General features: G+C 42.0%; 1 protein-coding gene across 2 annotated transcripts in view; it reads left to right on the top strand.

The window, feature by feature from the left end:
* Nucleotides 1-11,953, top strand: part of myo1hb (myosin IHb) — a 45,341-nt gene extending 33,388 nt beyond the window's left edge. Inside the window, exons 1-32 of one of the 2 annotated variants that reach the window (XM_020081757.2) lie at nt 2,527-2,550; nt 3,414-3,575; nt 3,985-4,100; nt 4,676-4,874; nt 4,967-5,047; nt 5,182-5,361; nt 5,444-5,542; nt 5,635-5,748; nt 6,121-6,192; nt 6,281-6,400; nt 6,534-6,601; nt 6,696-6,801; nt 6,893-6,973; nt 7,067-7,158; nt 7,281-7,375; nt 7,638-7,684; nt 7,911-7,991; nt 8,080-8,185; nt 8,294-8,411; nt 8,574-8,687; nt 8,780-8,856; nt 8,949-9,017; nt 9,111-9,195; nt 9,282-9,444; nt 9,525-9,608; nt 9,894-9,987; nt 10,189-10,244; nt 10,317-10,452; nt 10,535-10,605; nt 11,141-11,238; nt 11,322-11,421; nt 11,493-11,953. In XM_020081757.2, coding sequence (XP_019937316.1) covers nt 3,450-3,575; nt 3,985-4,100; nt 4,676-4,874; nt 4,967-5,047; nt 5,182-5,361; nt 5,444-5,542; nt 5,635-5,748; nt 6,121-6,192; nt 6,281-6,400; nt 6,534-6,601; nt 6,696-6,801; nt 6,893-6,973; nt 7,067-7,158; nt 7,281-7,375; nt 7,638-7,684; nt 7,911-7,991; nt 8,080-8,185; nt 8,294-8,411; nt 8,574-8,687; nt 8,780-8,856; nt 8,949-9,017; nt 9,111-9,195; nt 9,282-9,444; nt 9,525-9,608; nt 9,894-9,987; nt 10,189-10,244; nt 10,317-10,452; nt 10,535-10,605; nt 11,141-11,238; nt 11,322-11,421; nt 11,493-11,522 — 3,078 coding nt within the window. In that variant the 5' untranslated portion in view covers nt 2,527-2,550; nt 3,414-3,449 and the 3' untranslated portion in view covers nt 11,523-11,953. Of the gene's footprint in view, nt 1-2,526; nt 2,551-3,413; nt 3,576-3,984; nt 4,101-4,675; nt 4,875-4,966; nt 5,048-5,181; nt 5,362-5,443; nt 5,543-5,634; nt 5,749-6,120; nt 6,193-6,280; nt 6,401-6,533; nt 6,602-6,695; nt 6,802-6,892; nt 6,974-7,066; nt 7,159-7,280; nt 7,376-7,637; nt 7,685-7,910; nt 7,992-8,079; nt 8,186-8,293; nt 8,412-8,573; nt 8,688-8,779; nt 8,857-8,948; nt 9,018-9,110; nt 9,196-9,281; nt 9,445-9,524; nt 9,609-9,893; nt 9,988-10,188; nt 10,245-10,316; nt 10,453-10,534; nt 10,606-11,140; nt 11,239-11,321; nt 11,422-11,492 lie in introns of those variants that run through there. The other variant, XM_069513448.1, reaches the window with a different exon arrangement.
* Nucleotides 11,954-12,129: the final 176 nt, after the last annotated feature.

Below are 12,129 nucleotides of genomic sequence, written 5' to 3'. Positions count from 1 at the left end.
AATGAACGTTTGCTGCCTGCGCTCCATGAATGTTTAACCAGCTCAGTGCTCCCAGAGCCAGGTAGCTCATCACTGCATCATTACCCAGAATGCAGGGACACCAGCCCAGCAGGAAGCAGCAGGGACACCCTCCTCCTCCTCATCCCAGCCTCTCAGTCCCAGGCTTGGTACCGGGCCCGCTGCGAGCCAGTGTTTGAATCAGGGGGCCGATGCAAACCTGAGTGTCAGAGGAGAAGAGAAGATTCTTGTTGAAATATCAGTGGCTGACTTGAACAGAGTGCACTATGGGAGAACTTCTCACCGACTGAAAACCCTTATTCCAGAGTTTTTCATCTGAGGACTGAGGTTCAGAACAGTTTGGATTTATCAGGATTTTCACACAGGACTCATTCAGCCATGACTCACAGGGCTTTGGAAGTCAGGGAGGTAATTACATGGACCTCGCGTGTGTTTCTACTTAACTGCTGTTTCAAAGTTCTCTGACAACATTTGTTTATTTGTATAAAATGAGACAGTACAGGTTAAAATGTGTGAATCATGATTAGATTCACATAAACATTAAAGTAGCACAAATGTATATTTTTATTCTGACATTATAAATCCAATTACTCTGTATAATATTAAAGGTGTTGATTGCTGTGACAAATCCACAGAAAAGCATCACCTATAGTGCATAGGTGCCTTTTAAGCCCGTCTCGTAGTTTTTTTTTTTTTTCTGGAGCACAATTGCACAGTTATGGTTCAGTCTCACCACCAGCATCAATTCTTGCAAAAATCAGCAGCACCCAATCACAGACAGATTAAGCAACTTGCCGGGGAACCAGCCAGGGAGTTATGTAGCAGCTAAAGAGCCACATTGATCCTTAATGAATCGGTGAAGACTAAAAACTGAGCTAAAAGGAGAGGGACCTTGTACCTGGTGGCAAGACGCACAACTCCAAATAAGTGTTAATGTTATCTGCTGCATGAGGACATAGCAAATCGCTCATTAGCTGCTTCACAACAACATGTTTCTGTGAGGATAACGTGAGAGTGTTGTGTTCTCAGCTTCTTTCTCTCCAAGTGGCCACAAATAAACGAATGTGGCTTTAAACAAACTTTAATTGGAAATTCAGTTGATTCTTCACCATTAAGCAATGCAATGCAAACAGGGCAATGAGTTGTTGGTGTGTCTTGCATGTTAGTGTGAAACAGTAGCAACAGAGGAGCCACTGGACTGGTGTGATGGAGGCCTGTTTGACGGTCAGGTTTCTCTGGACACCTGGAGCCCCCTAAATGTGTGTTGCCCTGGGTGATGCATGATGTCAGTCAATGGCCCACGAGGAGCGCTATCTCTTTCAGGAGCCTAACTGCCACTTTGTGGCTGCGTAACAGGATCCGGCACCATACTGGATAGACAGGGACAATGGAGCGCCCTCTCGGGTGATGGTCTCCGGGTCAGATAGACTTTCCTGTTCTGATGAAGCCTGACATCACAATTTGATGTTTTACGGCAATAGTTTGTTTTGGAGCGTTTACTCCCACGCCAGTGTTTGGTTCATCTCTGGTCATTTGCACTCACACACTTAAATCAAATGCCAGCGCTGCCAAGAAGAGTCACCTCTTAGTCACCACTTCTTTGGTAAGGTTGTCCATTGTTTTACAGGACAGTGTTTGTTTTCTCACCGGCCATGTGTTCAAAGGAGGTCATGTTTCTTTTGAATGGAATAAAATCTCCGTCCTCTGCTCAGTGCCCACAGAGCAACAACAGAGCAGAGTGATGGAGAGATCTGCTCATTTATTTCCCCCGTGTTGTAAATCTACAGCAAAGCAGGTTTCACAATGAATAGTTGGTCTGTCAGAAAAGTTTCAACCTCTGTGATGAAAATTCCGGTTTCTCATGTTATTAGCGTTTCCCACATCAGGCTAGTGTCTGTTCATGTTAGCTATTTAACAGTAAACGTTTTCTTCATTTCTAAAGTTTAACAATTGCCACTAGTTGTTGGTGTTCACGTCTTTGTTGTTTTAAAGGATAGTCAGTATCAAATTTGTTCCACTGAGAAAAAATGAGTATTAATAACTCTCATTCTTTTACCTTTGATATTGTGAGAAACATTAAGAATGTTGCATTAAATACCAGAACTTTATATAAAGATGAATTTCATTTTCAATAGGTTAAACATTGAGTTGACAGAGCTGCAACAATGGAAAGTGTATGGATACTGCAAGCGTGATTTAGATTGACATGATTTTGAAAAACCAAAACGTGTTAAATAACAACATATTATCTTACTTAACATAAGGTCCTGACCTTACATATTTAGCAATAGTTGGAAACACATTGTATGTTCAGGAAACATGTAATTCATCTCTACATACTGACCCACGCACACACAAATTTAGAATGAGATTTTCTTCCGTTCCTGGACATGCACTATATTATTGATGGTTTCCTAGAAAAGGAAGTACAGGCAGCGATCTGTCAGAGTTTCCTGACATGAAACTGTCCTTTCCCCTCAATAAAACCAGATGTTTAGTTCAGGACAGACATACACATCCAGGACCCTCGGGGTAGGTAACGTCTCACAGCTTTTCCTCATTGAACATTTAAACAATCACATGTTGTTTTCAGAATGTAGTTTATTGAAATGTTTTGATGTGAGTGTGTGGTTCAGCAGAGTCACCGTCTGGTTCTACTGGAGGATGACTGTCAGTCTCTTAGAGTTGGTGACAGGTCGACTTGGCAGCGATGAGAGTCAAACTACTGAAGCATAATACTGGGCAGCTCTCTCGTAGCACTGTAATTAAAGGGCATCGCATTTGCTGATTATTTCACTTGGCACTTCCTCAATCGTGACTAAAGCAGCAGAACAAATCCCATGTTTGTGGATTCCATAATGAATCTAATTACATCTGGGTTGTGCTTGATTGACTTTAGTTTGTATTTGTGTCTAAATATTGTTGAAGCTGTTATCAAACTGTCATTCACGTTATGGAGATGGTAGAGAAGGTGAAGTATTTGGCCCTGTCCTTGCCATGAGCATGACTAATGGCTCTTTAGAGAACACAGAGGTAGATTAGATAGTGATGGCTGAATTTAGATTTGTCATGAGTATAAAGGATGCAGCCAAGGCCGCTAACTTGTCTGACTGGACGTCACAGATATAGGAAGAGACAGGCAGGAAATTAGTCACTCTCACAATATATATCCCATGTTATTCATTATTTTGTGCATGTGTGTATGTGTTCTTGATTGACAACCTCAACAAAAGCAGATAACGTTTGAGGAAAACAGGAAGCAACGTAAAAGCTTGGGACATATAGGTCTGGGATAATCGGACTAAAAATAATATGTCGAGAAGAAACAATTCTGGCTTTGTGATTCTCTCTCTGTTTCCTTGTCATGTCACTGATGAGTTCTTCTTCGGGCACAGAGCCTGGATGAGCGGTGTAACCAGATCCTGAAGAACATGGAGGCCTCCCTGACGGCCCGGGATCGCGTGGGCATCCAGGATTTTGTTCTATTGGACGCCTACACGAGCGAGACGGCCTTCCTGGAGAACCTGAGGAAGCGCTTCCATGAGAATCTCATTTACGTGAGTCTTTCCTGCGTGGTTTAATTTTGGGTAACTGTTCACGCTGCACTCGTTCTCCTGTGCTCTAATGAAACTTTACGGCCTTGACCTTCAACCCCATGAGGTCCTAATGCTGCGTCGCCCTCTGCTGAATCTGGCACCTTGTGCTGCTGAAACAGCATCTCCTGTTCTTTTCATTTGCAGAGTGAGCACTCTAGAGGTCACCGCTGTCTGTAAGGTCACGACAAGTGATTAAACAAACTTATTGCTTTTGATAAGAGGAACAAAATACTTATCAGTGGAATGATGCATGCACACCACCAGCTGGAGGTCTTTTTAAAGTCACATCACTTCGTGAGAAAAACAATCTCTGTCATCAAATGTGCAAGATTTGCAGACCTCAACTTCCTGTCCTTGTCTTTGTCTGCAGACCTACGTTGGGACTCTGCTGGTGACGGTCAATCCATATAAAGAGTTAGACATCTACAGCAAGAAGCAAATGGACACATACATGGGAGTCAACTTCTTTGAGTTACCACCTCATATGTAAGATTTCCTTTTGTTCTGGATAAAGCTGATACCAAGGATGGATTTTGATATGCTACAGTTCTTAGACAGTTTTTCAAACTTATACTTCAGTCATGGAAGCAGTGTGGGTCTAGCAATAGCAATGTTACCTGCTTGGTCCAATACCTTTAGTGACCCCCTGGCTTTTAAAATAGCAAAATTATCAGGTCAACATTTCCATAAGGCAACATCACCTGTCAAATACTTTGGTTTATGTTGCTCGCTTTTGTGTACATTGCTAATCCATGAATTCTAGCATATAAACACCCAATTTTAGACTCGTTCAAAATTTAGCATTTACATCACAGCACCACTTTGGCCAAGTGTGGCCTCACATGTGATTTTAAAATGTATCCATGGGAGGTGCCATAAACCACAATAACCCTGGTTTGCATCTGGCCAGAGCCCTTTATTTTCTCTGCATCTCATATAAGAAGTGTTTAGGATAAAAATGCTGTCTATGACAAGTAAGAACAAGATCTTAATGAAACAAAAATGTACAAACAATTTGTCTCATTCTTAATGTTAAAACTTGACTGAATATGTACTTTCAGTTATGCTCTGGCAGACAACGTCTTCCGCACCATGCTGTCAGAGTTCAACAACCACTTCATCCTGATCTCGGGGGAGAGTGGGGCAGGTAAGACCGAGGCCTCCAAGAAAATCCTGCAGTACTACGCTGTGAGCTGCCCGAGTACCAGACTCCTGAACAATGTTCGAGACAGACTTCTTCTCTCCAATCCAGTTCTGGAGGTCAGTGACACGTCGGACAAAGTTGCTGCCATGTAAAACCAGTTCTGAGAAAAATGTCATTTTAAAAATAAATTGCGTTTTATATCTTCCAGGCTTTCGGAAATGCCAAAACCCTGAAGAATGACAACTCGAGCCGCTTTGGGAAATACATGGATATTCAGTTTGACCACCAGGTGGACTGATTTATCGCCTTTACATTACATTACACTGCAAAATCAACAAATATACAACAAACTCTGTATATAACACGATACAGCCCTAAACATTGAGCACAGACCGGGGGTTAAAGATGACCTTTCTTCCTCAGGGTGGTGCAGTCGGTGGTCACATCCTCAGTTACCTGTTGGAGAAATCCCGCGTGGTCCACCAGAACCACGGAGAGAGAAACTTCCACATCTTCTATCAGCTGGTGGACGGAGGAGAGGAAGATCTGCTCCGCTGGCTCGGCCTAGAGAGAAACTGCCAGCACTACAGTTATCTGGTGCAGGTCAGCGTGAAAAAAACCCACTTGTTATATATCTGGGGTGACAAAAACCTTGAGTCTGACCTTTTGTGTTTATCTTCTTCAGGGAGATTGTGCCAAAGTTAGCTCTATCAATGATAAGAGTGACTGGAGGACAGTGCGGAAAGCTCTCTCTGTCATAGAGTTCAGTGAGGGTGATATTGAGGTGAGGTAGTAAATAACTTTACACTCTAACGTGTGACAAAACCTCAAATAAAACCATGTATAATAAACTAGTTCACTCTGGGTGTAATGCAGCACCTGTTTGGAATCATTGCCAGTGTGCTCCACCTGGGTAACATCAGGTTTGAAGCAGACGGTCGAGGATATGCCACTCTCAACACCAACCAGGAGATGAACTGGGTGTCAAAGGTGAGTCCCAAACAGACAACAGATAGGTCTCCACTTCCTTCAAGGGGTCAGAAATGATGCCAAAGCATTGTGAGGACGAGTGCTGCCATTTCACAAATGTGAAGCCACAGTCTGCCTGGTAGTGATCAAGGATGAATCTGTGATAACAACCACTTGAGTCAGCCTCAGCAGTCTATCAAGAGATTTCAACCCATTTTTAAAGCCTCAAATAACTTATTAAATCCAAACTCAACTAAATGAGCATCAATCTTTGGCTTCACTATTGGGAAAATGTCATGTCATCCATCTTTATATGTGGTCTTATGGTTTACACCTTTCATCTAAACCTCCTGATGTAAAACAAAGCGGTTTCGGTTTGCCTTTGCTGTGCAGTTGCTGGGGATTCCTGCTCAGGTGCTACAACAGGGCTTAACCCACAGGAAGATTGAAGCCAAAACAGAGGAGGTGACTTTATACTTTATAAAGTATAAAATCTGTTGGAGTGTTTTTTTAATGCCTGTGTTAAATCATCTCCCTCATCCCAATGTTGAAGGTGCTCACTCCCTTCTCTGTGGACCACGCAGTATATGCCAGGGATGCCCTTGCCAAAGCCGTCTATGGCCGCACTTTCAACTGGCTGGTCAACAAGATCAATGAATCTTTAGCCAACAAGGTGGGTGGAAAAAAAATCGACAACTATTATTTTTAATCTCCCTTATCCTGAGCTATTGCATTAAACACACACATTTTGTAAAATCCACAGTTTAAAAACAGAAAGCATTTATTTTCCTGTAAATTAAATCCAGGATTCCTCGAGAAAGACAGTGATTGGTCTGCTGGACATCTACGGGTTTGAAGTTTTCAATGTGAACAGGTAAGATCACTAAAAAATAGAATCTGATTGTTCTTCAACAGAAAAAGTGTGAAACGAGGAATCAGATACGGACACTGTCTTTGTTTCATTTCAGCTTTGAGCAGTTTTGCATCAACTACTGCAACGAGAAGCTGCAGCAGCTTTTCATCCAGCTGACCCTCAAATCAGAGCAGGAGGAGTACGATATGGAGGGGATTGAAGTATGAGCATCATTTTCCCTCATATTTTCACGACATAAGTGACTCACACTGCTACAAGACACTTTTCCTTTTATTGTCTTTTTATGCTCAGTGGGAACCAGTGCCATATTTCAACAACAAGATCATATGTGACCTCGTGGAGGAGAAATACAGAGGAATCATCTCTCAGTTGGTAAAGCTGTGACTGAGTTATGGTCGTTCAAAAAGATCAAGAATGTTGTGACGCAACAACAAAGTAAAATGTGATGCTCATCCTCTCTAACAGGACGAGGAATGTTTACGTCCGGGCGAAGCCACAGATCTCACCTTCCTGGAGAAGATGGAGGAAAAGATGGGCGGCCACCCGCATTTCGTCACGTGAGTCCAACACTTAACAGAGAATGCTCACGGTTAAAACGTGACCCAGCAATCAAGCCAGCACATCACATAAACATAAACATCCTAAATACCTACACTGACTCTCCCTGTCCTCCATTCAGACATAAACTCGCAGACCAAAAGACGAGGAAAACGCTGGATAGAGGAGACTTCCGCCTCTTGCACTACGCAGGGGAAGTTACATACTGTGTTGTTGGTGAGAAATGAAATACTATATTTTTGTTCATGTGTTTTTGCCATTAAATGAACCTCTGAATGAAATGTTGTACAACAGTAGCAGAAGTAGAGAAAAGTAACTAGTTAGACCCATAGACTGTTTATAGAGATGGCGGCTCCCCAAAAGTGAAGCCAAAGCGCTTCGATTGCCCCCTGGTGGCTGGCTTAAGTATAGGTCCATGTTAATGCATGAGCCAAACCTTTTCTCAAAGATGGTTGATTTTCTTTGTTTTTTCTTTCAGGATTCTTGGACAAAAACAATGATCTCTTGTATCGAAATGGGAAAGAGGTAATTTCATTTTATCTAAATCCTCTGACAGCAGGTGTTTGAAAAGTGTACAACACAAATACAGAATTCTTTCTGAATGTGCTGAATGATTTATAATGTTGTCCACTTCAACACAAACATAACTGACAATATATTGAGAGTAAAGGAGCAGAACTCTTTTCTCTTACATTAATGGACATGTGTTGGACATGTTGGCTGATGGTACAGATTTCCTGTTCTCCCTCAGGTCATGAGACAATCCAAAAATGCAATCATCAAGCTCTGTTTTCCCTCTACTGAGCCAGACACTAAGAAGAGACCTGAAACTGTAAGATAATGAAATTAAATTACACATTTCCACAAGTACAATAAACAAACTTTTAGTTCTCATATCCTGTTTTCCTGTAACTCCTCAGGTGGTGACTCAGTTTAAAAGCAGCCTCGTGGGCTTGACAGAGATCCTAATGTCCAAAGAGCCCTGGTACGTCCGCTGCATTAAACCTAATGAAGCCAAGCAGCCAGGTGAGTCCAGGTGTCCCATAACACCTCAGACCTTAGAGCCTTACTTAAATGTGCACTGTGAGTTAGGACTAGACACTTGAACTCTTAGCACTGCGGTGTCCCCTGCAGGACGCTTTGACGACGTGTTGGTGCGGCATCAGGTGAAGTACCTGGGGCTGATGGAGCACCTGAGGGTCAGACGTGCTGGATTTGCTTACCGCCGCAAATATGAGATCTTCCTCCAGAGGTATTAAACACACATTCAATTTCACTGCACTTGTTTGCATTCGAAATACACATGAAGTTACTTGTTTTCTTGCTGTTGACATTAGATGCAGTCTCTAATTTTGAAGGCTGTATAAACTGCTGCTGCTGGTACCAAATGTTTTGTGTATTCGTCTGTGCTCAGGTATAAACCTCTGTGTCCTGACACCTGGCCCAACTGGAAAGGTACGGCAGCAGAGGGGGTGCAGCGCCTCATCAAACACTTGGGCTACAAATCTGATGAGTACAAGATGGGCAGGTACAAACAGATGTGAATGGATGGCCGTCACAGACTGTCTATGGTGGATGCAGGAATTACAGTAATGAGTGTTTCACCGTCTTTTCCTCAAGGACAAAAATCTTCATCCGCCATCCGAGAACTCTGTTTGCAACAGAAGACGCCTTTCAGGTCTGCAAACACAAGCTAGGTGAGATGTTGTTCTGTAGATTTTTATTGAAGGAGTAAAAGCATCAAAAAGCTAAACGGGGGGGGGGACTATTCTGACTGTTTCTGTTGCAGCAACAAGCATTCAGGCCAAGTACAAAGGCTACAGAGTGAAAGGAGACTACATGAAACAAAGAGAAGCTGGTGAGAGGCAACATATATCATCACAAACTATAATATCTTTCTCGACCAAACGTTTAGGATTTTACCTTTTGTTTACTTGTCTGATCTCAACAGCCACTAAGATTGAAAACTGCTGGAGAGGCATCATGGCCAGAAAGGAGCGAGAAAAGAGAGCATGGGCCGTCAAGGTCATCAAGAAGTAAGTTGATCTTATGAGTACGGCAGTAAGGACACATTTGTATAGAGTCTGTGCTGTGACATCCTCCGTCTGTTGATCTGTTCCAGGTTCATCAAAGGTTTCATGACCAGGAATCAGCCGGTCTGCATGGACAACAGCGAGTACCTGGCGTACGTTAGGCAGAACTACCTCACCCGGCTGAAAGAAAACCTTCCCAGAACAGTCCTGGAGAAAGACGCTTGGCTCACGCCTCCACCTGTAATGCAGGAGGTGGGTTGTTCTCCAAAAGGCTGCATGCACCAGTGCTCAGGCCGGTAATCAAACAGCTCAGCTGATTTCTTTTTTTGCAGGTGTCACAGCTCTTGAAGCAGCTCTACATCCGCCACATGGTACAGAAGTACGTTCAAGAAATTACTCCACAGAGGAGGGCACAGGTACAATCCACCTTCTGTCACACACGAGTGTAGAACCTGTCATGTTAGTATGAAGGGTGTCCAGTCACATTTGCAATAACATTCCTATGTGTGTCTGCATTAATGGAAGATTTAAATCCATTTAAATCTACTCAAACAAATGGGTTTTTGTATTTTATTTCTTGAAGCAGTTTGTGGAAAACATGAAACCAAGACAAAGTAACAATAAACAGTACATATGCAGTATATTGTATATTACTATATATAACCTTACTTTGTGTTTTAACATATTTTCCCTGTTTGCAGCTTCTGTTAAAATTACAGACGAGCTCCATGTTTAAAGGAAAGAAAGAAAACTACCCATTCAGTGTTTGCAGACCGTTCCTGGACACCAGGATCAGTAAGACCACATGTTTTACAGCCACTGAATCTACTTACAGGAATATTTTCTTTACACATAACTACGACACAGCAGCTCTTTACATTAGATCTAAGCAGATGTAAAGTGTTTCCAAATTATGGTCAATTGGCTTCTTTCCATCCTATAGTATCTGGTTATTAGTGTAAAACCCTCTCTTACAGTTTCTCTTATTTTCTTAAGGCACAGACGACATACACATCAAAGTGCTTCAGATGATACGACACGAGCAAGTCAAGGTAAACTGACATTATTTACTTCACATTACGCGGCTTCCATCCCCTCTAACCTCGTGCACTTTCTACCCACAGTACAGCGTGCCAGTCGTGAAGTACGACAGGAACGGCTTCAGGCCTCGTCTCCGGCAGCTAATCTTCACCCTGGAAGCCGCCTACCTGGTGGAAGAGGCCAGGATCAAGCAGCGGATAGATTACAGCTCTCTGAAAGGTAACGAGCGAGGAGACAAAGTGAGGGACACACACTTGTTGTGGGATTCGTGCTTTAAAAAGGTTGCACTTTTTTTAAACAGGCGTATCCGTGAGCAACCTGAACGACAACTTCCTGATCCTTCATGTCACGTGTGATGACATCAAGAAAAAGGTACTGTAGAGCTGTCAACAGGCTGGTGTCTGTGGTAGGTATGGATGTTTAAAACGATAACAGAACCGTGTATATCACACTTCTTTAGACAAGTAGTGGATTTGTGAATTCTTATCTATAAACTTCAGAATTGATTTCTTAATAATTTGTAAATTCTTTTGAAAAGTGCAATATTTTATTTTTTATTATTATTATCATTAATGTTATTATCATTAATGTTATTATCATTAATGTTATTATCATGACGACATTATAGAGATAATCAATATCAGTTTGGGCCCTCGACTTCATCAATGATTTTGTGTTTGTAATTTTTGTTCTTTGATCTGTGTGAGGGATTTGTCTTCATAAATCAATAACTGTAAATTCAACACGTAATTCATGACTTTCCATGAGAGCTGCCATGAGCAGGGGCAGGATCTGGATCAGACCTGGATCAGACCTGGATCAGACCTGGATCAGACCACAGACGTGACTTAATGGGTTTTGTAAAAATCAACAGGATCAGTTGAATGACCGGTGTTTGTTCTCTCAGGGGGATCTGGTGCTGCAGTGTGACTTCCTGTTTGAGACCCTGATCAAGCTGAGTGTTATTGCCAACAAGCAGAACTGCATCAAAGTGGTGCAGGGCAGGTACAGGATACAGAGGAATATGTCTTAATGGTGAAAGACGAGTGAGTTTATTCTAGTGTGAAACGGTTATTGTCATTTTGCAGTGTGCGATTCGACATCCAGCCAGGCAGAGAGGGCTTTGTGGACTTTAAGAGTGGTCAGGAGTCCATTGTCTACAGAGCAAAGAATGGCCACCTGATGGTGGTGAGTAAAGATACTGTTTTAAATTATTATCAAAGCGTCCAACAAGTGAACAAGCTCTTTGTGTTTTTCAGGAATCGACGAGAACCAAGACAAGATTATGATGCGAGTACAAAGCTGCAAATCTTGAATCAACAGCCACGATTGTTCTATCTATAATCCTGTTGCAAACAAACCTGGAATTTGTGCATTTTGCATCCAACACAATTAAGTACTGTAGATGCTACTGTTACATGATTACTGCCAATACCTCGACTGTAGAGAGAACACAACATGCTCATAGCAGAGCCCAATATATAGAATATCAGTGGCTCTGCTTGTTCTTAATATTTGCAGTTTAAAATCATCTGTATGTGAACAAACTCAACCCTCCTTAATATGAAGAGAAGCACTTGTATTTTTTTTATTAAATGTATCACAAATGTTAGATTACACCAGGAGAGAGACATATTACATGTGTGCAACCGTTGATGTATTTGTGTTTTAATACCTCACACATGCTGTAACTTTACATTAAAATACGTTAAACCACCACTGACTCATCAGCGTCAGACAGTGTTGATGATTTCTGGGGCAGCAGCTCCACCTACTGGCCTATTTGTCAATTCTATGGATCAGTGTTGGAGGAAGTACTCAAACATTTGATTTGAGTACAAATATAAATACATAGTGAGCAATTAAACAAGGTATAAGTATAAGTACCACACTAAG

Source organism: Paralichthys olivaceus, chromosome 18 (genome assembly GCF_024713975.1).
Source record: "Paralichthys olivaceus isolate ysfri-2021 chromosome 18, ASM2471397v2, whole genome shotgun sequence".
Lineage (NCBI taxonomy): Eukaryota > Metazoa > Chordata > Actinopteri > Pleuronectiformes > Paralichthyidae > Paralichthys > Paralichthys olivaceus.
The sequence above is the reverse complement of the archived record's forward strand: the minus strand, read 5'-3'. Positions and strand labels throughout refer to the sequence as shown.